Source organism: Lissotriton vulgaris, chromosome 2_1, assembly GCF_964263255.1.
Source record: "Lissotriton vulgaris chromosome 2_1, aLisVul1.2, whole genome shotgun sequence".
Taxonomy (NCBI): Eukaryota; Metazoa; Chordata; class Amphibia; order Caudata; family Salamandridae; genus Lissotriton; species Lissotriton vulgaris.
This window is the reverse complement of record NC_141687.1, coordinates 31,336,566-31,361,313: the sequence shown is the minus strand read 5'-3', so window position 1 is coordinate 31,361,313 and position 24,748 is coordinate 31,336,566. Positions and strand designations below refer to the sequence as shown.

Sequence of the window (24,748 nt, the reverse complement as noted above, 5' to 3'; positions counted from 1 at the left end):
GGAAAGGAGGAGGAGCTGGGCCTATGTACCTCTGCATCCCTCACACATTCACTAAAGTAGTGGAAAGGAGGAAGAGGAAAGGAGAAGGAGCTGGGCCTATGAACCTCTGCATCCCTCACACATTCACTAAAGAAGTGGAAAGGAGGAAGAGGAAAGGAGGAGGAGCTGGGCCTACGTACCTCTGCATACCTCACTCATTCACTAAAGAAGTGGAAAGGAGGAAGAGGAAAGGAGGAGGAGCTGGGCCTATGCACCTCTGCATCCCTCACACATTCACTAAAGTAGTGGAAAGGAGGAAGAGGAAAGGAGAAGGAGGAGCTGGGCCTATGCACCTGTGCATCCCTCACACATTCACTAAAGTAGTGGAAAGGAGGAAGAGGAAAGGAGGAGGAGCTGGGCCTATGTACCTCTGCACCCCTCACTCACTCACTAAAGTAGTGGAAAGGAGGAAGAGGAAATGAGGAGGAGCTGGGCCTATGTACCTCTGCATCCCTCACACATTCACTAAAGTAGTGGAAAGGAGGAAAAGTAAAGGAGGAGGAGCTGGGCCTATGTACCTCTGCATCCCTCACTCATTCACAAGAGAAGTGGAAAGGAGGAAGAGGAAAGGAGGAGGAGCTGGGCCTATGTACCTCTGCATCCCTCACTCATTCACTAAAGAAGTGGAAAGGAGGAAGAGTAAAGGAGGAGGAGCTGGGCCTATGTACCTCTGCACCACTCACTCATTCACTAAAGTAGTGGAAAGGAGGAAGAGGAAAGGAGGAGGAGCTGGGCCTATGCACCTCTGCATCCCTCACACATTCACTAAAGTAGTGGAAAGGAGGAAGAGGAAAGGAGAAGGAGGAGCTGGGCCTATGTACCTCTGCATCCCTCACTCATTCACTAAAGAAGTGGAAAGGAGGAAGAGTAAAGGAGGAGGAGCTGGGCCTACGTACCTCTGCACCACTCACTCATTCACTAAAGAAGTGGAAAGGAGGAAGAGTAAAGGAGGAGGAGCTGGGCCTACGTACCTCTGCATACCTCACTCATTCACTAAAGAAGTGGAAAGGAGGAAGAGGAAAGGAGGAGGAGCTGGGCCTATGCACCTCTGCATCCCTCACACATTCACAAGAGAAGTGGAAAGGAGGAGGAGCTGGGCCTATGTACCTCTGCATCCCTCACTCATTCACAAGAGAAGTGGAAAGGAGGAGGAGCTGGGCCTATGTATCTCTGCATCCCTCACTCATTCACTAAAGTAGTGGAAAGGAGGAAGAGGAAAGGAGGAGGAGCTGGGCCTACGTACCTCTGCATACCTCACTCATTCACTAAAGAAGTGGAAAGGAGGAAGAGGAAAGGAGGAGGAGCTGGGCCTACGCACCTCTGCATCCCTCACACATTCACAAGAGAAGTGGAAAGGAGGAGGAGCTGGGCCTATGTACCTCTGCATCCCTCACTCATTCACAAGAGAAGTGGAAAGGAGGAGGAGCTGGGCCTATGTATCTCTGCATCCCTCACTCATTCACTAAAGTAGTGGAAAGGAGGAAGAGGAAAGGAGGAGGAGCTGGGCCTATGTACCTCTGCATCCCTCACACTCTACTTCACTTGAAAATCTGGTTTTTATAGAAAGACAACAGCAAAGCAGACATACAGAGAGGGAACCAGAGGAATCCTGCAAATACAGCTACAATCATCCCCACTGCTGGGAGACTCCATGGGCGCACAATAGGATGAAATACCGGGAGCAGAGGTACATTACTGCTGGAAGCCTAACAAAATATGCCACTCCAAATAAAACATTCTCAACGACATTTGTTATTTTCCAACCACACAAGCGAACTGGCGTGCAACCCTTCAATCATTAAGCTCAAGGAAGTACAACTTTTAAAGTACCAGTGAAAATAATAATAAACAACAAGCACGGTGCACAGACCAGGAATATGAGGGCTTTGTCAACAGAAGTTTAACTTCTCTTTGTTTGACTGTAACAGGTCATTCAGCCAAGAATGGACAGAGATTTACAGAAAGTTTAAAAAAAGATACCAGTCAGAGAATAACTGAGGGAGCAGTAGGAGGCAAAACAAAATATTATTTCATGAAGGCCTTGTGAGATAGCAGCACTTCTCCTTTCCTCTCCTTATTCGGAATCACAAGTGCTGTATGTCTTCTCTCCTTATACGGAATCACAAGTGCTGTACGTCTTCTCTCCTTGTACAGAATCACAAGTGCTGTACGTCTTCTCTCCTTATACGGAATCACAAGTGCTGTACGTCTTCTCTCCTTATACAGAATCACAAGTGCTGTACGTCTTCTCTCCTTATACAGAGTCACAAGAGCTGCATGTCTTCTCTCCTTATACGGAATCACAAGTGCTGTACGTCTTCTCTCGTTATGCAGAGTCACAAGTGCTGTATATCTTCTCTCCTTGTACTGAATCACAAGGGCTGTACGTCGTCTCTCCTTATACAGAGTCACAAGAGCTGTATGTCTTCTCTCCTTATACGGAATCAAAAGTGCTGTCTGTCTTCCCTCGTTATACAGAGTCACAAGATCTGTATGTCTTTTCTCCTTATACGGAATCACAAGTCCTGTACGTCTTCTCTCGTTATACAGAGTCACAAGAGCTGTACGTCTTCTTTCCTTATACAGAATCACAAGTGCTGTATGTCTTCTCTCCTTATACAGAATCACAAGTGCTGTATGTCTTCTCTCGTTATACAGAGTCACAGAGCTGTATGTCTTCTCTCCTTATACGGAATCACAAGTGCTGTACGTCTTCTCTCCTTATACAGGATCACAAGTGCTGTATGTCTTCTCTCGTTATACAGAGTCACAAGATCTGTATGTCTTCTCTCCTTATACGGAATCACAAGTGCTGTACGTCTTCTCTCCTTATACAGGATCACAAGTGCTGTATGTCTTCTCTCCTTATACGGAATCAAAAGTGCTGTCTGTCTTCCCTCGTTATACAGAGTCACAAGATCTGTATGTCTTTTCTCCTTATACGGAATTACAAGTCCTGTACGTCTTCTCTCGTTATACATAGTCAGAAGAGCTGTACGTCTTCTTTCCTTGTACAGAATCACAAGTGCTGTATGTCTTCTCTCGTTATACAGAATCACAAGAGCTGTACGTCTTCTCTCCTTATACAGAATCACAAGTGCTGTACGTCTTCTCTCCTTATACAGAATCACAAGTGCTGTACGTCTTCTCTCCTTATACAGAATCACAAGTGCTGTATGTCTTCTCTCGTTATACAGAATCACAAGAGCTGTACGTCTTCTCTCCTTATACAGAATCACAAGTGCTGTACGTCTTCTCTCCTTATACAGAATAACAAGTGCTGTATGTCTGCTCTCCTTATACAGAATCACAAGTGCTGTACGTCTTCTCAAGAGCTGTATGTCTTCTCTCCTTGTACTGAATCACAAGGGCTGTACGTCGTCTCTCCTTATACAGAGTCACAAGAGCTGTATGTCTTCTCTCCTTATACGGAATCAAAAGTGCTGTCTGTCTTCCCTCGTTATACAGAGTCACAAGATCTGTATGTCTTTTCTCCTTATACGGAATCACAATTGCTGTACGTCTCTCTCGTTATACAGAGTCACAAGAGCTGTATGTCTTCTCTCCTTATACGGAATCACAAGTGCTGTACGTCTTCTCTCCTTATACGGAATCACAAGTGCTGTACGTCTTCTCTCGTTATACAGAGTCACAAGAGCTGTATGTCTTCTCTCCTAATACAGAATCACAAGTGCTGTATGTCTTCTCTCCTTATACAGTGATAACGTGATGTCCCATGTTGTAATTTTTGAGCTAATGATGATCTAGTACATCCAGCTTTGGAGTCTGAATACACAGCCAATGGATGTTGGGAATCAGCTACACCAGAGGATGAATGCATCAACACACAACCAACCAAATAGCTATTATGAGCAAAGCATCCCAGTTAATCACATTATCCAATACAGTGACAATACCATCACAGGGCAGCCGAATAATGAATAGTAGAAACATTGAACCACTGCACAACTACGTAGATAAGTCAAAGAGCCCATGAACAGAACACATTTCAGATACGCATGGGCGGATCACACAAAGCACAACAAAACCTGCTAGCTTAAAATACAATCCACACAAATGTAATACAATTAAATATGTAATAAGAGCACAGAATATCACAATCACTAATCCAGGAAAAATGGAAAAACGGGTGCAATACACAACTGGTTGTAAATAAATACAGAGAACACACTAGCATTACAATCCTTAAAAACACCATACGTGTCAAAGATACGGGCTTCAATAGTGTAAAAATTATCAGTTTAGGATGTTGTAGATGCTTAAAAGTTATGAAGGAACCACAGCAGAAAAATCCTTAATAGGAATCTACCCTTACGAAGGGAAACCCTAGCGCTTTAGTGCAGGATCACTCACTACTCCTAGTTCGAGTTGGGCATTACACTGTTGCTGCTACAAATCCCTATTCAAGATTGAGGGGAAGAACTGCACACTTGTAAAGGGGGGTAGATTATGTGAAGAGTACCAGACTGGTTCACATTCATAGTCTGACATCAATTCCTTCTGTCCATGATTTCCGACTCCTACATCCTGTTGCATAGACCTGCATTCCTGTGTGTTGTACAGTCGAATTGAAAAAGGATTCATTGTGCAGAGCGAGAAGCAATTCCATGCAATGTTATCATGTGTTCTTCAGCAGTGGTATAACATCTTTAAGATACCATTCCCTGATAGATTTGTTGTTGTGAGGGTAGTAAGAGAGTTTTGGTATGCTTCCGAGAGTCATAATGCAAGGCACAGTGCAATATACAGCACATAGTAAAGCAAACCAAACTCAACAGCTGATGCATGTAGTATAAACCTACAGCTACTGATGCATCAGAACAAATCACACATCACCCCACAGCCAGTGACCTTCCCCTTCCCCTCTGTACTTTGATATTATTGACGTACCTGTTTGACTATGCACCTTGTACCTACACTACCTCAACTATTACCTTCTTTTTGTATTTGACCTACCTATGTAACTATGCACCTTGCACCTATCCACCTCAACTATTGCCCACTTTTATGCTATCACCCCTCGTCCTTGTAAAGCGCTCTGATATCTGCAAAGATCTTGTTCGTGCTATATAAAACTTTCAAAATAAAATAAAATAAATAAATAAAATAAATACAGAATCACAAGTGCTGTACGTCTTCTCTCCTTATACAGTCACAAGAGCTGTACGTCTTCTCTCTTTATACAGAATCACGTGTGCTGTATGTCTTCTCTCCTTATACAGAATCACAAGTGCTGTACGTCTTCTCTCTCAACACAGTCACAGGAGCTGTACGTCTCCTCTCGTCATACAGAGTCACAGGAGCTGTACGCCTCCTTTCCTTACACAGAGCCATAGGTGCTGTATGTCTCCTTTCCTTATACAGAGGTATGTGAGCTGTATGTCTCTGTGGTAATAATAAGGACACTCCGCTCCAAGGTAAGAAAGCTCATCAAGTTTTCTTTATAACAACCTGCCAATCTCGTTCATGCTTAAACGCCCCCCAACGTCTGACATGGAACCCTATGATGCCATCGCTCCAGGCAGCGTGACATCAATGGAGGTCATGCGATCGACAGGAACGGGATACAACAGTCTCCTCTCCTTATACAGAGTCACAGGAGCTGTACGCCTCATCTTATACAGAGTCAGAGGATATGTACGTCTCCTCTGCTTATACAGAGACATGGGTCCTGTACGCCACCTCGCCTTATACAGAGACATGGGGGCTGTTCTCTCACCCAGACAAAGGCTGCTTGTCTTTTTCTTTAAAAAGATACATGAATTGCATGCCTGCTCCCTAGAAAAACAGGCACTTCGGTTTACCACAAGAGGCATGGGGAGCGGGATATCTTCTCCACCTATGCAGACATATGGGGAAGCATGTCTGCTTTTGCAGACTTATATTTATACAAGGTCTCACCCCAAGGCAGGCAGATCTGGGGAAGGGAGCTGCACAACTTCTGCTGAATAGAGGCGGACAAGGATGCAGGTCTGTCTCCTCGTGTGATTCTGTGCACATTTGAACCCCTCACCCAAGAGAGGTGGCAGCTTCCATGCTTAGTTCACCCAGAACTGGAAGTGTAGGTTGCACATACATACATGATGAAAACTGAGTGTTTTAAAGCCTCTTTTGCCCAGTGCTACACAGAAGTGGTAAATGCTGAAACAGTACAACAGAAAACTGACCTGCTCATCCCTGCTTTCGAAGGCACACTGACAGGTGAAGCAGAACATCCGGTCCGACACCTCTGGAATCAACGGCACGTCCTTCTGTTCATTCAAGGTTGGTTCTGTGAGAGACACAAAACACGTGTGAAGCAGCCATGTTGCATGAGATACAAGTGCCACATCCTGACATGGGTCAGCGATGGGCAGGTTGTGGGAGATAAAAATGCCCTGCACACTGGCATAGGTTAGCAGGCTGACGACACAGTACAAAATGTCCTGGACACTGGCACAGGCCAGCAACAACTGATATATGAAACCCAAACCACAACATATTGGGAAGGCTCAGCGATGCACATGGATCGAAGTGCAATTAAAACTGGCATAGGTCAGAGATAACCAATATTCAGATCTTAACACCCTTCATACTGGCAAGTGTCACCCACAGCCAGGCTGCACGAGCAGCCATGATCCCTTTTCACATACACACATGGTTCAGAAACAGCCAGGCTGCATAAGCTGCTGGGATCTCTTTGTGTACACACACGGGTTAGGAACAGTGAGGCAGCACGAACAGCCAGGATCCGTTTGTGCACACACACAAATGGGTCAGGGGTAGCCAGGCTACACAAGCTGCCAGGATCTCTGTACATACATAAATACATACACACATACACGTGCGCGCGCACACCCACACACGTCAGGAACAGTCAGACTAGTATGGGTTCTTTATATAAGCATACGGTGTGAATCCAAAATGATGTACAAAATGTTACTGGTCTACTGCCACTCCAATCCAGTTTCTCTCCAGTATCGTTCCTAACCCGCACTGACGTATATAAAAGATTGCTCTCTTCCCTGTGCCTACACTTCAACCCCCACCCCTACACCCTCATCTTGTAAAAATCCCTAAAAGTATCTATCGTGAGCAGGCTACACACTACCAGCACCCTGATAATTCGCATTGTGGAAGCCGCAAAACAAAGCACCAAACAAGATCTACATTCTGCCTGTGGGCCATGAAATCCACGCTCCATGGCCCATCTCAGAGGTCATCAGCAGTGCGCAAACTGTGCAATGTCCCCACATCCTTATTATTGTTATATCCTCATGTCCTGAACACAGATATATCCTGATTGCACATGTTCAAAGACCAAAAGGCATACAGGGAGACACGCACACAGACCAGCTCATAGAGGCTCGAATCTGCAGATAACACTAGGTTAAGATATACATACAATCAATCCGAACATTTGTAAAGTGCACTACTTACCCGTGAGGGTCTCAAGGCGCTGGGGGGCGCGGGGGTGCTGCTACTGCTCGAATAGCCAGGTCTAGAGGAGTCTTCTGAAGGTTAGCAGGTCCTGGGTCTGCCGTAGGGGGATGGGGAGGGTATTCCAGGTTTTGGCGGTGAGGTGGGAGATCGATCTGCCGCCGGAGGTTGCTCTTCGGATGCGGAGGACGGTGGCGAGGGCGAGGTCGGTGGAGCGGAGCTGGCGGTTGGGGGTGTAGAAGCTGAGTCCTCTGTTGAGGTATGTTGGTCCGGTGTTGTGGAGTGCATTGTGTGCGTGGGTGAGGAGCTTGAAGGTGATCCTCTTGTTGACGGGGAGCCAGTGCAGATCTCTCAGTTGGGATGTGATGTGGCTGCGGCGAGGGATGTCGAGCATCAGGCGTGTAGAGGCTTTTTGAATGCATTGAATTAGTTTCTGGAGTGTGGCCGAGGCTCCTGCGTAGAAGGCGTTTCCGTAGTCCAGCCTGCTGCTGACGAGGGCATGGGTGACCGTTCTCCTTGTTTCAGTGGGGATCCACCTGTAGGTCTTGCGGAGCATGTGGAGGGTGTTGAAGCAGGAGGACAAGACGGCGTTGACCTGCTTTGTCATGGAGAGAGTGGAATCGAGGATGAGCCCTAGGTTGCGTGCATGGTCGGTGGGTGTTGGAGCTGTTCCCAGTGCGGTCGACCACCAGGAGTCGTCCCATGCCGTGGGGGTGGAGCCGAGGATGTGGACTTCCGCCTTGTCCAAGTTTAGCTTCAGTTGGCTGTTCTTCATCCACTCGGCGACGGGCGGCTTTCATTCCTTCGTGGAGGTTGGTTTTGGCACCGAGGGGGTCCTTGGTTAGGGAGAGGATCAGCTGGGTGTCGTCAGCATAGGAGATGATGTTGAGGTAATGCAGTCGGGCGACGTAGGCGAGCGGTGCCATGTAGATGTTGAACAATGTTGGGCTGAGGGATGAGCCTGGAGTATGCCCCAGATGACCTCGGTGGCTTTGGAGCGGAAAGGGGGGAGGGCGGACGCTCTGGGTTCTGCCAGATAAGAAGGAGGTGGTCCAGTTCAGAGCCTTGTCTCGGATCCGAGCATCGTGGAGGCGTGTGCGTAGGGTGCGGTGGCATACAGTGTCGAAGGCGGCTGATAGGTCCAGGAGAATGAGGGCCGAGGTTTCCCCGATGTCCAGCAGGGCCCTGATGTCATTGGTGGCGGCGATGAGGGCAGTTTTGGTACTGGGGTTGCTGCGGAACCCGGACTGGGATGGGTCCAGGATGCTGTTCTCCTCGAGGTAGCGGGTCAGTTGTCTGTTGACAGTCTTCTCGGTGACCTTTGCCGGGAACGGGAGCAAGGAGATGGGCCGGAAGTTCTTTAGGTCCTTTGGGGTCAGCCTTGTTTTTTTTAGTAAGCCTTTGATCTCGGCGTGCTTCCAGCTCTCCGTGAAGGTTGCGGGCTCGAAGGAGATGTTGATGGCTTTCCAGAGATGGGGTGCGATGGTGGTGCTGACTTTGTTGAAGATGTGGTGTAGGCATGGGTCTGACGGAGATCCGGAGTGGATGGTGTTCATGATTTTGATGGTGTCGTCGTCGTTTATGTTGGTCCAGGAGAGCAGGGGGTCGGTGCGGATGATGGCCGTGGGGACAGAGGTCTCAGTGGTTGTCGGACGGTCGTGCCATTAAAGCTGTTGTGGATGTCTACGATCTTGCGATGGAAGAAGGTGGCAAGGGAGTCGCACAGGTCTTGCGAAGGTGGGATGTCGTTGGTGTTGGAGCTGGGGTTGGAGAGTTCCTTCACGATGTTGAAGAGCTCTTTGCTGTTGTGTGCGTTGTCTAAGCGGTCTTTGAAGGAGGCTCTTCTGGTGGATCTGATGAGGTGATGGTGTCTGCAGGTGGCGTTCTTGTGGGCTGCGTAGCTGTCCGGTTGTCTGTTCACTGTGCCATTTCTTCTCTAGCTTACGGCATGTTCACTTGGAGGCCTGGAGGTCTTTGGTGAATCAGGTTGCTTTCTTGCTGGTGTGTCTGTTGGAGGGTTTCTTGATCGGGACGAGGGTGTTGGCGCAGTCGTCGATCCATTGTCTGAGGTTGCGGGTGGCGGTGTCTGGGTCGGTGGGGTCGGCGGGTGGGCTCCGGGCGAGGGTGGTGGTTAGCTGGTCTTTGGTGGCTTTGCTCCAGCAGCAGCGGGGGATCTGTTGGGTGCGATGGTGCATGGTGGGTTTCCGGAAGGTGAAGTGGATGCAGCGATGGTCAGTCCAGTGGAGTTCGGTGGTGTGGTTGAAGGAGACATGGGAGCTTGCGGAGAAGATGGGGTTAAGCGTGTGGCTGGCGGAGTAGGTGGGTGTGGTGACGAGTTGCCGGAGTCCGAGGTTGGCGAGGTTGTCGATCAGAGTGGTGGAATTGCGGTTGTTGTTGTTCTCGAAGTCGGCGATGGAGTCGCTGAACTGTGGTTGGGACCCGGGGGTCTGTAGACGAGGGTTCCTCTGCAATTACAATACATGTAGGTAGAATCAAATGCTGCTTTGTTTCTAACATTTTAAACATGTACAGTAACGTTGTACTGCAGGTGTTAATTATAAAAAAAGCCTGTAGGGTACAGGGTACTTACTTCTGGGTTGCAAGCCTCGCTTTGGCATTGCCCCTGTAAGGGCCTTTATGCTGTGGTGTAGCGCTCTACATATGCTCGCGTTGGAAGTTAGCCGCCCAGTTAAATGGAGGTATAAAGTGAGGCCATTCATTCGATACTGGCATGCTATTACCCACCTCGCGGCCACCGTCGTAGGCGCACAGTACAGTTGTGCTGGTGAGCTAATGGCCGGGGTCGATGTAACCACAGTATCAGTGTGGATCTGGAAGTGCAGGTGTTTGGCGGGGCTGAGGGTGTCGTCGATATTGGTCGAGACTCTGAGAGTTCCTCAGACAACACACACACAGCCCCCCCTATCTTTAGCCCGTTCTCAGAGAAAATGCAATTCAAATCGAGAAAGGTGCTGAGAGCGAACAAAATCACTTCCCAGGTGTGACTTCAGTTTTTGTGAATATCAGACCCTTGCCAGCTTTGGAATGAAGTAACAGGACACATATTACAGGTTCCAGATTCTTGACCTGCACGGACCACAACACATCCCGCCACTGCCCATTGCTTTAAAATTTGTCAGGCTTGATGGCTCAACTGAAGGAAACCGAGACCACGCCTCTCCTCTCGGACAGTTGTGTGAAATGACTGCTCGGGGTGACCTGCAATTAGTGCGCAATCTAGAGAATTTAGCTGACCTACAGAGTACATACATTAGGAGTACCTTGCTACAAAACATATTATTTTGCTTTTATGATGCTGAGAATTCTGCTCATTTCGTTGCTATTGAAAAGGAATCTTGCTACAAGAAGTTTTTTAATTTTAGGTGTCACCTGAGACAACGCATGTGCTGTCCGTTGTCAGATCTCTCCTCAGATGGCGCATCTGATGTCCGTTGTCAGATCTCTCCTCAGACAGCGCATGCGCGGTCCGTTGTCAGATCTCTCCTCACATGGCACATGTGCTGTCCTTGTCAGATCTCTCCTCCGACTGCGCATGCACTATCCATTGACAGATGTCTCCTCAGACAGCGCATGCGCGTTCCGTTGTCAGATCTCTCCTCAGACAGCGCATGAGCCGTCACTAACATGTGTATTGTTTATAAAATCTAAAAAGAGCTTATAACCCACCCACTACTTCCCATTGCTTTGCTTCACCGTCACTCTCGCTGTTTTCATTCGTCAGCAGCAGCTGGTTTCATTTTCACAGTTGCTGCAGACGGCTTTGGAAGGATGTTGATTTTACTTCATTAGATTCGACAGACATGAAAAAAAAACACATAGGCGTGATGAAGTGGCCATTTTTGAAGGCATGTATGCGTTGATATCATTAGAAAAGTCAATAGGTCCTTAAGCCGAGTTCTATTGATTTTGATCCTCCCTGAGCCCCGCCCTCTTCAACATCTACATGGCCCCGCTTGCAGCTATTGTCAGAAGCCATGGACTCAACATTATCTCCTATGCCGACGACACTAACTAATTTTCTTCCTCACAAACGAACCCACAGCCGCCAAAAGGAACTTCCACAATAGGATGAAGGCAGTCGCCACCTGGATGAAGGACTACTGCCTCAAGCTTAACTCAGACAAGACTAAAGTCCTCATTCGGTGCTCTACCCCCTCCACCTGGTACAACTCCTGGTGGCCCACAGTACTCGGATCCCCCACACACCCACGGACCACGCACGAAAACTGGACATCATCATGGACTCCTCTCTTTAATTAACCGCCAAATCAACACTGTCTTGTCCTCCTGCTTCCACACACTCCGCCAGCTTCGTAAGATCTTCAAGTGGATCCCCACTGAATCCAGGAAACCGGTCATCCTGCGCTCGTTAGCAGCAGACTTGACTACAGAAATGCACTCTATAGAAACCCTCCACCTTGCCGGCCACCAGCGTGCCATTACAGGCACAAGCGCGGGTGACGTGCACAGCTGCCATCTGGCTTTCAGCCTGCGCGTGAATCCCCTTCCCTACCCCCTCCCTTCTCCCACTCCCTCCTCGTCAGCTTTCACTTTCACGGCCGCGCGGCTATCAGCTTCATTTAAAAAAAATAAAAATTTCACTTTCAGCACGAGGCACGCACTAGTTCTTTTTTGCTCCCCCATGTTGCTCTCACATCCACCCCCTCACTCTTCCCTGTGTTGCTTCGGCGCTCACTGCCCCCCTGCCACCTCCCGCTGCTTCCATGTTACTCCGTGTGGCTCAGCTCTAGGTGCTAGATGTGACTCGTCTCCAGTGATGATCCTTTTGTATTGCTGGGACCCGATACAAACTGTATTCTTACTAGATGCGAGTAAGAATACTTCCTGCTTTCTTTAGTGCAGCGCCTCACGTCTCTAGAAACTGATTAAGCACTAGTATTCCTTCGCCTAACGAAGGATGGCCCAGTGAGTTGAACGCTGAATTGATTATTTGAATCCTGTTGAGGCCTCCTCCGTTACACAGTTAGCACAATGAATATAATTAAATTGGCTAACAGGCAGTTATTATTTACAGAGCTTAAAAATGGTAGAAGTGCTATTTAAAAAGCGTTATAATCTTTTAATTCAGTACTTGTTATTCATTAACGAATACGTGTCTAATACATTAACTAAATATTAAGTTAAGGTTTTTCCTTTGCAATCTTGTTTATTCCATAATAATATATCCAGGACTACAAGTCCCAAAGTGCAAAGCAAAAAAAACCTTGTTTGGTGCAGTTATTTACGCACGGATTTTTAAAGTGTGAGCTAAGCAGGTGACGTTAGTATGCAACTGAGGCATTGTGGGCAAGCTAATGAATCAGGAACACATTATGTGACTTCAAAATGGACATTACTTCCTGTCTCTCATACCTGAAGGATTAGTTGTGAATGGCGGCCACAGAGCCCATTCAGGCTGGGCAGATAGGCAGCAAGCAGCAGGAGCCTTGGGGCCAAGGCTAGAGCTATCGACTTTGAAGCTGGGGAACCTGGGGAACCTGGGTGAGCGTCGGCTCAACATCCTGGGCTTCTGGGCAAATCACTTATTCTCACCATACCTATTGCCTACCAAAATGAACATGTCTGCCAAGGTTTCACATTGTTGATGTTTGACATTTTCATGCTTTCAGTGTAATTCTGAGTGCCATTCAACGACTATGAGTGACGCTTTTTCATCATTATTGCTACATACACGAGTAGAAATATTTTAAATGGAGATCGATAACTTCTCATCGGCAAAAGCAAGTATTTGAAATCCTTCACAAGAACGAAAGCAGCGCATACTTCCATCGAACAGCAACCACATGAAAGAGTGAGAAGTAAGGGGATCACTACTAATGAAGTAAAATGCTACCAGTGAGAGAAGACTCCAAATATTATTTTAGCAAAGCTACTTACTTGGCACCTTTACAGGATGACATACAAATGCAGAGTCACTCAGAGAAATGGATATATAAATCACTGCATAAGTGGCACACTCGCGAATTCCAAGCAGCACTATCCAGAGAAGAGACCGGAACAAATATTCTTTTTGGCCAATTGCAAATCTGCCAAAGGGCTATGAATAAATATGTTTTGGGGACTTGTGAAATACGCTGAAACACATACTGCAGACTTTCAAACAAGCATTTGCAATGCAATAGGGCTCGCATTAGGAAAGGTTGAGCTATTGGTCTTGTAAATGACACATTTTTGATTTATGTTTTGGTTTTGAAAATTGCGAAATTAATAGCTTTGTCATTTACAATGCCAATAGTTTCAACTTTTGCAAACGTGACACCTATAGCATTTGTAATGCAATATGTGTTGTATTTACATGACTTAGATGTATTAATATTACAAATAACAATGGCTTTTATTTTTTTTAATAATTAATACTTAAATAAAAGTTATTGTAGTTTATAATGGCAATAGCTTCAACTTTTGTAAATAACTTTTGGGAAGATTATGTTCAGTGCATTTTATTGTGATGAAAATCCAAGAACAGAAGTGAAATATTAACATCTTTTTGTGACATTTGTAACAAGAGGGCGAGAGAGAGAAGGAAGGGGGGAGAGAGAGAGGGAGGAGAGGGAGGGAAGGGGGAGAGAGAGAAGGAAGGGCCGAGAGGGTGGAGAGAGGGGAGGTAAGAAGGAGGGGTAGAAAGAGAGAGAGAGGGGTTGGAGGGAGGGAAGAGGAGAGAGGGGAGAAAGAGAGAGAGGGAAGAAAGAGAGCAAGAGAGTGAGGGAAGGAGGGGCGTTAAGAGGGAATGGGAGTGGGAGAGGGAGCAAGAGAGAGAAGGGGAGAGGGAGAGAAAGAAGAGAGGGGGGGGGTCTAAAAAAATGACTCTCTCTCCATCAGAAAATACTTAGAAGGTCCCAAAAGCGAGACCTATTGTCCAAGCCAATGCTCGTTTTATTTTTAGTGGGAAGAGGCTCAGAGGAAGCAGCGATGGAGGAGCTGGGTGTTGGGGATGTTGGGGATGTAAACAAATGGGGGGGAAGCATTTGGTTGGAAGAGTAACATAGAGAGGGGGGGCAGGGATGTGAATGGGCAAGCAGCAGATGGCGAAGAAAGAGCAAAGCCAGAATTGCAGAGGAGCATACGAACTGTCCCTGAGGTGAAGCCGGGCATAGACACACCAGTCAGTGTGGGGGGGGTGGCGTACGTGTATGGAATTAAAGCGCTTCAAAGCCATGCCAGAGGTAGCGAGCGCTATATGAATGCAATTACAATTTACAATACATTTAGGTAGAATCAAATGCTGCTTTGTTTCTAACATTTTAAACATGTACAGTAACGTCGTACTGCAGGTGTTAATTATAAAAAAAAGCCTGTAGGGTACAGGGTACTTACTTCCGGGTTGCAAGCCTTGCTTTGGCATTGCCCCTGTAAGGGCCTTTATGCTGTGGTGTAGCGCTCTACATATGCTCACGTTGGAAGTTAGCCGCCCAGTTAAATGGAGGTATAAAGTGAGGCCATTCTTTCGATACTGGCGTGCAATTACCCACCTCGCGGCCACCGTCGTAGGCGCACAGTACAGTTGTGCTGGTGAGCTAATGGCCGGGGTCGATGTAATCACAGTATACGCTGACCTCTGGTGAGTGCAACGGGAGCCCCTCTAGGACTGTGGGTTGCTGACCCCGGTAATTACAGGAGGTCAGATCTCTACAATTGAAAACGAACTGAAGTAGAATTGTGGTAGCCGTGAGGAAAGAAGTTGAAGGCTGTGCTTAAGGTGAGCTAGCAGCTTGATCGGACGGACAAAAAATTTAAAGAAAAACAAAGGGACACAAGTGTATGCCTGCCTCCGCACCAGTGAGATTGAGAAGGAGTGTGAAAGTGCACTTCACGGGAATAGTGCGTAAAACAAGATGAATGGATGGCAATTGAATACGCGTTTAATATAGTGAAGAGTGCAGCGGTGGAAGAATGAAGCAGTGAATAGCACTTTGCACCGCGAAGAAAAGGATTAAGTACGTCACAAGAAAATTCTCACCTAAAAAACGAAGGCACAAGTGTGTAAGTGCTGTGAGGAGTGTCAGGAGCTCCGTGAGAGAAAACAAAACTGTGTGGGGCATCCAGTTGCAGTGAATAGATATTTGTGGTAGATGTGGACCTTGTAATTGCAAGTCTGAGGCATGAAAGGAGCCGAGGCATCGAGCGACCATATGGAGATGGAGGGGGTGGTGATTAGCGAGCGAGAAAATCCAGAAACACCAGGGGCGGAGAAGCAGATTGCCTTCAAGGCAGGAGGCAGGCAGAAGGCTCGGGCGAGCAAGTGGAAGAAAGCCGTGAAGCAGGGGGCGGGGAGCCGAACCCTTTGATGTATCTCACGGCCTGGCGGCTGTGAAAACAAGCAATTAGGGGGCGGAGAAGGGAGGCCAGTGCGCACTGTGCACGCTGGGGAAGCCTGTGGGAGGGAGGCTGATGGCTTTGAGGTGGAGAAATGGGCGTGCTTGTGGTGTTTGTAGTCTCGTGATTTCACGTGAACTGTTGGAAATCCGCACTCGCAATCCGCCTGGTTTAATTTTCTGGTTTCACCGCAATAGGTCTCTCTGCAAGACCTAAAAAGGCCCTGTTTTTTAGGTCTCACTGAGTCAGCGGGCATAAGCTGCTCGGAGACACATTTATTAGCGGCTTTGGGATGTGCTCCCAAAGGTGCGACCAGCTTGCTAGAACGCGCAAAGCGCGCGCATCCCTTGCTTGTTTTGGCGCGTCATCGCGATCACTTTCGCTTTCACATCGATCGTGATCCACGATGACTTCCGTGGCCAATGCGTGTTTCCTCCAGTTTCCTCCTTTATAGTTTTATTTATTCCAGTTCGCGTGTCGCCTCTTTCTTCCTTTGCCCATCCAACCTCTGTGTTTGTTCTTCCTTTTTCGTTATATCTCCTGCCCCCTTTCCACCTAGTGTGCTTCCTTCCCCTCCTTTGTTTCTCCCGTCCTTCATGCGTGCACCATGCAGTCCTTCCGCGTCTCACCTCTTTCCCCACATTTCTACCTGCGACGCCTATAATCCTATAACCATTCTCCCCACTTTGCTGTCTCTTTCTACACATGGTCTGTCTCATTTCCCTCGTTCTCTGGCTGCCTTTGTCCCAGTACCTCCTGATGCACAACAGCACACGTCGCTCTCTTAACCTCTCTCTCCTGCTCCTTCTCTCTTACGTCACTCCCCCTCATTATACCATGCCATTGCACCTACTCCTCTACCCTCCATCTCAGCCTACGTCTCACTTCTTCCACATCATTACTTCCCCAGGCCTCCCTTTGCTCCCTCTCACCATCTTTACGCATCTTCAGGTGCACACTCTTAAGCAGGGTTGGATTGGGATAAAAAAATCGGCCCGGGCACGCATGAAAAATAAATCGGCCCACATTTGCATAATGCCTTCCCTCAAATCACTGCTTCAGCGTAATTTTACATAAAAGGGGGCGGGGGGGGGGGGGGGGTTAAAAAATAACATGCACGCATCAGTTTACACCAGTGAAACACACCTGAAAACAAGTGAGGCCACTTCTGCTCAAGACCCCTGCCCAGCTCAGTATGCCTACATTAATGGGCGGGCCAGAGAGAGAAAAGGGGTGACACCTCTACCTGTTGCTGCTATACGGGAGGTAATGAGCGCCCATCTCCCTCCAGAAAGGCCACTCAGACACCCACTGTGCCGCTGGCGGGATCGAACAACAGAGACACCGCCCAAATCGGCCCCCAGACTGCTCAAAAGCAGCCCTCAGGTGGAACTCTGAACCGGCCCCTCGGGCATTGCCCGAATGCCCCCGTTACCAATCCGACACTGCTCTTAAGTGTGCACACACCCTTTTCATGCCATGTACTCCCTTTCCTCGCGTACCCTCTAGAGCAGCACTCTCTTTTAATGTTCTCTCATCCACTTTCTTCCTTCCCATCAGTTCAGGTTGCTCACAATTGTCACTTTTACTTCATGTAACTTATCATCTGATTTTGTAATTTATTCACTTGTAATTTTCTGTTCCTATTGTGAAGCGCTCTGACGCCTTCGGAAAAGTCCGCGCTATATAAAAACGCACAAATAAATAAATAAATAAATAAATAAAAATCAGTCCTCATCTCCTTCTATTCTCTCTAACCCCACTTCTCATCTTCCGATGTTCTTTTCTCGCCTTGCATCGTCCTTCGACCACCCTACCTGCGTAAAACCCTTCTCTTCTCCACACCTCTTTTATTCTCTCCCTGCTCGCTTCTAGCACGTTTTTCATCCCCACTGCCACATATTCATCTACTCTCTCCCCTCAACTCTTTCTGGCCCCACCCCGACCTCGCACCTTTTTTCCTTCACAACAGTCTAGATGCTTCACTGGCCTCGCTACCCCCCCCCCCCCCCTCCCCCCCCCTCCCCAACCTCCTCATCTCTTTCTTGCCCCCTCTTCAGCCTCCCTCTCCTCTGGCCTCACTTTTCTCCCTCCCATTCACATCTCTTTCTTGCCACCCTCCTCCCCTCTGGCCTCTCCCCCTCACCATCTCTTTCTTGCCCCTCTCTTCTCCAGCCTCCCTCTCCTCTAGTCTCATTCCACTCTCATCTCTTTTTAGATTCTTTCTTCCACCTACATCCTCACCCTTATCTCAGCCACTCCCCCCTCTTCTCTCCACCTTCCATCCTTTTCTCCTGGTCCTTCTCTCCCACTCTTTATTCTCTCACCTCCCCATCTCTATCCCTCTCTATCATACAGCACCACCACCTTAGTTGTGCTGTGTTATTTTGGGCTGGTGCTGAGTGGTGTTGAGTGATAATATGGTGGTGGTTAGTGATGCTGTTGTGGTGCAAAGTGATGCTGTGGTGTTGCTGCTGAGTGGTGCCTGTGGTGGTGCAGAGTGCTACTGTGTTGGTGCTGAGTGATGCTGTGGTGGTGCTGAGTGATGCTGTTGTGTTGGTGCAGAGAGGTGCTTGTGTAACTGTAACAGGATATGTTTGAAATGTAGTCTATGTTTGCTATTTAGTGATGCTGTTGTGGTGGTGACTAGTGCTGTAGTGGTGATGCGTACTGCTGTGGTTGTGCTGTGTTGTTGTTGAGTGATAATGTTGTGGTGATGAGTGATAATATTGTTGTGCTGAATGGTGATTTGGTGGTGCAGAGTGGATCTGTGGTGGTGATGAGTGATAATGTGGTGGTTCTGTATGATAATGTTGGTATGCTGAGTAATGCTGTAGTAGCGCTGAGAGATGATGTTGTGATGGTGAGTGGTGTTGGTGAGTGATGCTGGTGTGTTGCTGAGTGATGCTAGGTTGGCGCTGAGTAATGCTGTGGTGGTGATGAGTGCTGCTGTGTTGGTGTTCACTGATCACCACCACAACATAACTCAGCACCACAACAGCACCATTTATCACGCCAACTGCATCACTGAGCACCACCAAAGCCCCACTCAGCACCACTACACTATCACTCAGCACCCCCACAGTAGCACTCACCATCACCACAGCATCACTCAACACCACCACAGCAGCAATTTGCACAACAACAGCATCATTCTGCAACACCAGTTGTTGTTGAATGGTTGCACAGATTGATGGTGTGGTGGCGCTGAGTGATATTGTGGTGGCGATGAGTGATGCTGTGGCGTTCGGTGATGCAGTGGTAGCGCATAGTGATGCTGTGGTGATGCGATAGATAGATAGATAGAGTGAGGTTGATAGATAGCTAGAGGGAGGGCGATCGATAGATAGAGTGAGTGCGATAGATAGAGTGAGTGGAATAGATAGATAGAGGGAGGGCGATAGATATATGAGGGAGGGCGATAGATAGATTGAGGGAGGGCGATAGATAGATGAGTGATAATGAAAAGGCAAGGCCGGGTGAGGTCAGATTAGGAATAGTGTTGTAAAGAAAGCCCTCCTGGGATTTGACTGATGTACGTGCAATGAAAGGCCCTGGTGAGATGTTATGTTATGTTATATGGATATTTATTGCGCGCACAATTACTCAAGAGTATCCTGGCGCGATGTGGTGATGATTGTGAACTGGACAGTTGTAGAGATGTGATGGTGAAAAGGAAAGTGGTGGTGAAACCTCGGAATTTGCAGCCTTTTAAGTCAGCGATGAAATCAAAAAAGTAACGCTGCGCTGAGGGAGTCAAAGGGTTCCGCCAAGCGTGAAAAGCAGAGGACACGGAAGGGTGGCGGAGGCATAGAGGGAGAGCAAGCTGGGAGAGAGATGACAGTGTCTATGGGGGAAGGACAAGAGTTATTAAGGGTTAAGGTGAGATCTGGAGACGGGAGAGGACTGGGGAGAGAGAAGAAAGGAGAGAGCATGCTAAAAGGGGGGAGAGGTGGGGCAGATACAATGGCACCAGTGAGGAAAAGGATGCGTCTGCAGGGGAAGCAGATCATCAGAGAGGCATGCAGGTTATTTAAGGAGCTAGAAAATAAAGAAGATGACAAAGCATCAGCTGGTAGAAAAAAACGACTGAGTCAGATGGAAAAGGCAAATTGGCAAAAGGGTGCGAAAGGCAGGAAAGGTTTTTTTTACGAAACCGGGCGCCGTGGTAGGCAGCGTGTCGCCCGAGCAAATGAATTAAAAAAAACTATGAAACCGGGCACAGTGCTAGGCAGTAGGGTCTCTGAGCACATTAAATTAAAAAATAAACAGGAAACCGGGCGCCGTGCTAGGAGGTGCAGCGCCCAAGCACATTAATTTTGAAAAAAGACATAAAACCGGGCACCATGCTAGGCAGCGTGTCGCCCGAGCAAATGAATTAAAAAAACTATGAAACCAGGCAGAGTGCTAGGCAGTGCGGTGTCTGAGCACATTATATTAAAAAATAAACAGGAAACCGGGCGCCGTGCTAGGAGGTGCAGCGCCCGAGCACATTAATTTTGAAAAAAGACATAAAACCGGGCACCATGCTAGGGAGCGTGGCACCTGAGAACATTAATTGAAACAAGCAGTGAGGGAAGAGGCGGCAGCCGAGAAAAGGAGCAAGTGGCAGCTGACCTAGGGCCTTCATGTACTTCCTTCTGACCCTAAAGACGTGCAAGCAGGCAGACTTTGGCACTAGGATGGGACACACGCATACATATGTGCGTGTTCATAGAGGAATAATTAAATAATAGAACAAGAGTAAAGCATGTGAAATGTAAGCAGAAACAACATGGTTACCTTAACACACTCTAACTGGGCCAGCGGTGCAAAAATCAGACCCTGATACATCTAAAGATAAAACATGTTGTGGTGATGTGCAGAACCAAACAAAAGCGGGCCGCTGCCATATTCATACAAGGACGGGGTAGCGGGTGGGGTGTTAATGAGCCCAGCATTGCAGCATGTCCGGAGCTCTCCGGAGCTGCGAGGACTGCTGTTAAATAGAAGATTAGGCATATGAAATGTAAGCAGGAACAGCATCCAAAGCTGATACATGTAAAGACAAGCGTGACAGTCACTAATTTTCTCTTAAGAATGTACGCTGCTTCTGGCCTTTCCAGTCATGGTTCATTGGAAGCTGAAACAAGCCACACGAAGGGCATGGATGGGGAAGGGAAGTGGAACAATAGCACATGGAGGAAGCGTCCAGAGATTTCTGTAATCAACACGGCACCAGCTTCACGAACAATGAAGCACAGTGGGTGGAAAAGGGCAGAGCATATTTAAAAGTTATACCGCAACATCCATAAAGCGGGCGCAACGCTGAGTTATAAAAACACTGCGGGAGGATTAAGACAAGCTGTGAAAAGCAATTCATAAACAGCTGCAAAGAAAAATAATATTTGCTCTGGGAAAAATTGCTGATTACTGTTTGAGGAGAACACATTTTATGTTTTGCTGCACCGGTGGGAATGCTGCGACAACTAACTGGAGGGCACACAGCGTTCAAAAAAGGTTTTCTTCTCTCAAACTGAGAATGGTGCATATTTGCAAATAATCATTTTTGAGGATTAAACAAGGGATTATGGCATCCTGCAGAGACCTCGCCGCTTCCAGATCTGATGCAGATAGGAATATGATGTGCAGGAGCAGACAGGGAAGGGCGCCGAGGACACGTATTAAACAGTACTTTTAAAACAAGGCTGAGGAAATGAAAGAAGGAGACCTGTTTAGGTAGGAGGTGCACCGGTGAATCAGGATGAAAGTAAGGGTGAAGTGGGGAAAAAGTTAACACTTAGTGTGATAGGCAAGTTAGAAGAAGGTTGATTCGAATCAGAGGGAAAATTGGTATAGAGTCATGCAGAGAACAAGCTCTTGGCATTGCTGTGGGGAGTGGGGGTGGGGGGGGGGGGAGAAATGCAAGACATGGCCTGGCGGCCATGAAAGTCAAAGTACGGCCGGCCGGCCGTGGGAGGAAAAATGCCTGAGGCCGAGTGCACTCTGTGGGCAGAGCCTTTGAAGTGAAACCCTTTGAAGTGAAGCAGCGCACGCTGTGGGAGGAGACTTTGAAGTGAAGCCATTTGAAGTAAAGCTCTAGGAGGCAGGCGGCTCGGGGAGAAGCGCGTTCACGAGCACATGCACTGTTTGAAATCCGCCGTTGGTTTGAGAACGATTTTGTCCACTAAAATTCTCCCCTATCCATTCCTTGTGGAATGGGATAGGCGAGACCTAAAAAACAAATCAATAATATGGAGAACCCGCTGGTACTAATCAGGACACAGTGAAGTGCAGATGGAATGGAGTTAGACGATGAGGATTGGCGGGAGGTGGTCTCCTCTCCACGGGTAGTGGCAATACAGATGAGGCTCAGATTAGCGCAGTTAAAGATTCTTCACAGGTCGTATGTCACAGGGCCTCGTCTGGCCTACTGGGGAATGTCGCAGGGTGTGTGGAGAACTTGGAACTTTCATGCATATTTTGTGGCACTGTAGGGAGATACAGGTCTATTGGGTAGAGATCCATGATAAACTACGGGATGTCCTGGGGGTAGAGATGCAGCCAGAGGCTCGTAGTTGTATTTTAAATGTTTGGGAACCCACGGATCTGTGTGCGTATAAGCGGCAGCGGGTAACGTTAGGATGCATGGTTGCCAAGCGCAACATCGCTCTGCTGTTGGGAAATGGGCATTAGACATGGATTGGTGCATGTTCAGGGAGAGGTCGGTCTACGTGTCTAGAGGTTGTCCTAAAAAGTGGGGCACGGTCTGGGCAGACTGGAATTGCTACTGTGGTGACATTTGTATGCCCCCGCCTGTCTGGAAGCAGAGGAGGCGCAGGAGTCCCCATGATCCTCTGCTCATCATCCTGTATGTATTGTTTGAAGTATGGATCTGCATATTGGACAATTGTGTAACTGGTCAATGTCATCTGATGCCTTTCGTTTGTCAACTGTTAATAAAAAAGATTTATTAAAAAAAAAAGGGAACAAACCACCAAAGTGTGGGATGGAATTCTGGAGAACACAATCCAACAAAACCAAATTCGGAGTCTGTAGCTACCAGAGAGCAATCAAAAGGGACAATCCTGCCATGTTCATACCCAACGTGATGGTGCAAGTAGTAGAATTAGACAGACACATGAACCCATCTACGTGGATAAATGCTAGAGGAGGAAGAAAAACAAGTGATGATGGTGTCCTTATTCTAAAGCAGGCATCCCTGCTTTGGCTTCTCTCATCTTCCTTTACAATTTTTATTTGAAAAGTTTTATAAAGTGTGAACAAGACCCATACGGGTATCAGAGCGCTGTAGAGAAATGGCAAAATTAGGGTAATAAACTCAAAGGGAAGGAAGTGAAGTTACAACAGAGTGGGAAAGCAGAGCCAGTTAAGAGTTGGAGGTATCAAAGGTGTCATAGAGCATGAAAACAGTTGAACCTACCAGCATACAATAAAGCACACTTGTGTATTAAAATACGAATCAAAATATTAACAAACAAGAGCATTAGAGTCAGTTGATGCTGTTAAAGTCGTTCAAGAGTAGCCATTTGACAAGTTTCTTGAAAGATATTGTGGAGGGATTGGATCTGATCTCAGGAGGCAGGAAGTTCCAGATTCTTGGAGCCAGACCGGAGAAAGTATGATTGCAAGATTTTTTTCTTTTTGAATCTTGGTGGTTTCAAGAGTAGGGTGGACGTACTTCTAAGGTTCCAGCCAACGCCCGAGAGTTCAAGCTTCTTTGCCAAGTAGATCACAGTGTTAGAATGTATGGCTTTATGGGTCAGGTAAGTTATCTTGAATCGGATTCTGCCTTCAGTAGATAGCCAATTTAGTTGCAAAAGGTCAGGGGAGATGTGGTTAGGCTTTCTGGAGCCCGTGATGAGTTTAGCCGGTGCGTTCAGGGTAGGTCTGAGTGGGGCCAAGCTAGCTTTGGAAAGTCCAGCAAGGGTCACCAGACCATATTCCAACCTAGAGATAACCAAGGATTAAACTGCCAGCTTGATGTTTTTTTTTGGGGGGGGGGGGGGGGGGGGAGTTTTGATTTTTTTAAGGGTGTTAAGTTGGAAGTTGGCTCCCCTTTTAGCTGCACTGATGTGCACTTTCATGTTTAAGTGTTTTTCCAAGGTGAAACCTAGAGATTTGGCAGAGTCTACGACATGAGGGGTGCAGTTCACAGCAGTGAGTTCTTTAAGCCAATGCAGGGTAGGAGCCGAGTGATTGGCGGGGGAAATAAAAAGGAATTCCGTTTTGAGAGTACTTAACAGCAGATGGTTCTGAGCTAACCATTGTTGGGTTTGTGCAAGTGCAGTATTTCGCGTTTTATGTCCTCTTGAGAGGAGATCTTCAGGTACAGTTGCGTGTCATCCGCAAACATGTGGTACTGAATGTTTGCAAGGTTCAGAATGACGGAAAGTGGTTCCATAAAAAGGTTTAAGAGAGTGGGCGAGAGAGCGGATCCTTGAGGCACTTTCATGACCGGGGTACTGGAAGAAAGGGACTGGTTGATTTTGATCCTTTGCGTGCGGTTATGCAGGAAAGATGCGAATTTAGGACTGGGCCCCAGAGACCCATCCTAAGTTGAAGAAGATCAATCACGTTTCCATGTTTGACGGTATCAAAGGCTGAAGACAGGTCCAGAAGGATCAGGAGACAAGGGACATTTTGGTCAAGGGCTCTCAAGGCGTCATCAACAATGTGGGTTAGTGCCATTTCAGTACTGTGGCCTGATCTGAAACCTGATTGAGAAATATCAATTCCTTGATCCCCTATCAGTGTGTTTGCACAACTGTGAGTGGACGCATTTTTCGAAAAGCTTAGCTAGTTTATTATATTGCATAATGCTTACTATGACAGCTTTGCTCTCTGCTGTTTTGCTGCTTATAGGCACGGCAAATAACTGGTGCTACTATTATTCAATGTAAAGTTACTCAGT

At 47.4% G+C, this 24,748-nt stretch overlaps 1 protein-coding gene across 6 annotated transcripts in view; it reads right to left on the bottom strand.

Annotated features, from left to right (window-relative positions):
• ANKZF1 (ankyrin repeat and zinc finger peptidyl tRNA hydrolase 1) overlaps positions 1–24,748 on the bottom strand; it is a 217,242-nt gene that overhangs the window by 168,597 nt on the left and 23,897 nt on the right. For all 6 annotated transcript variants that reach the window (XM_086954366.1, XM_086954363.1, XM_086954368.1 and 3 more), the window contains exon 3: positions 6,228–6,331. In XM_086954366.1, the coding sequence (XP_086810492.1) occupies positions 6,228–6,331 (104 nt within the window). The remainder of the gene's footprint in view (positions 1–6,227; positions 6,332–24,748) is intronic.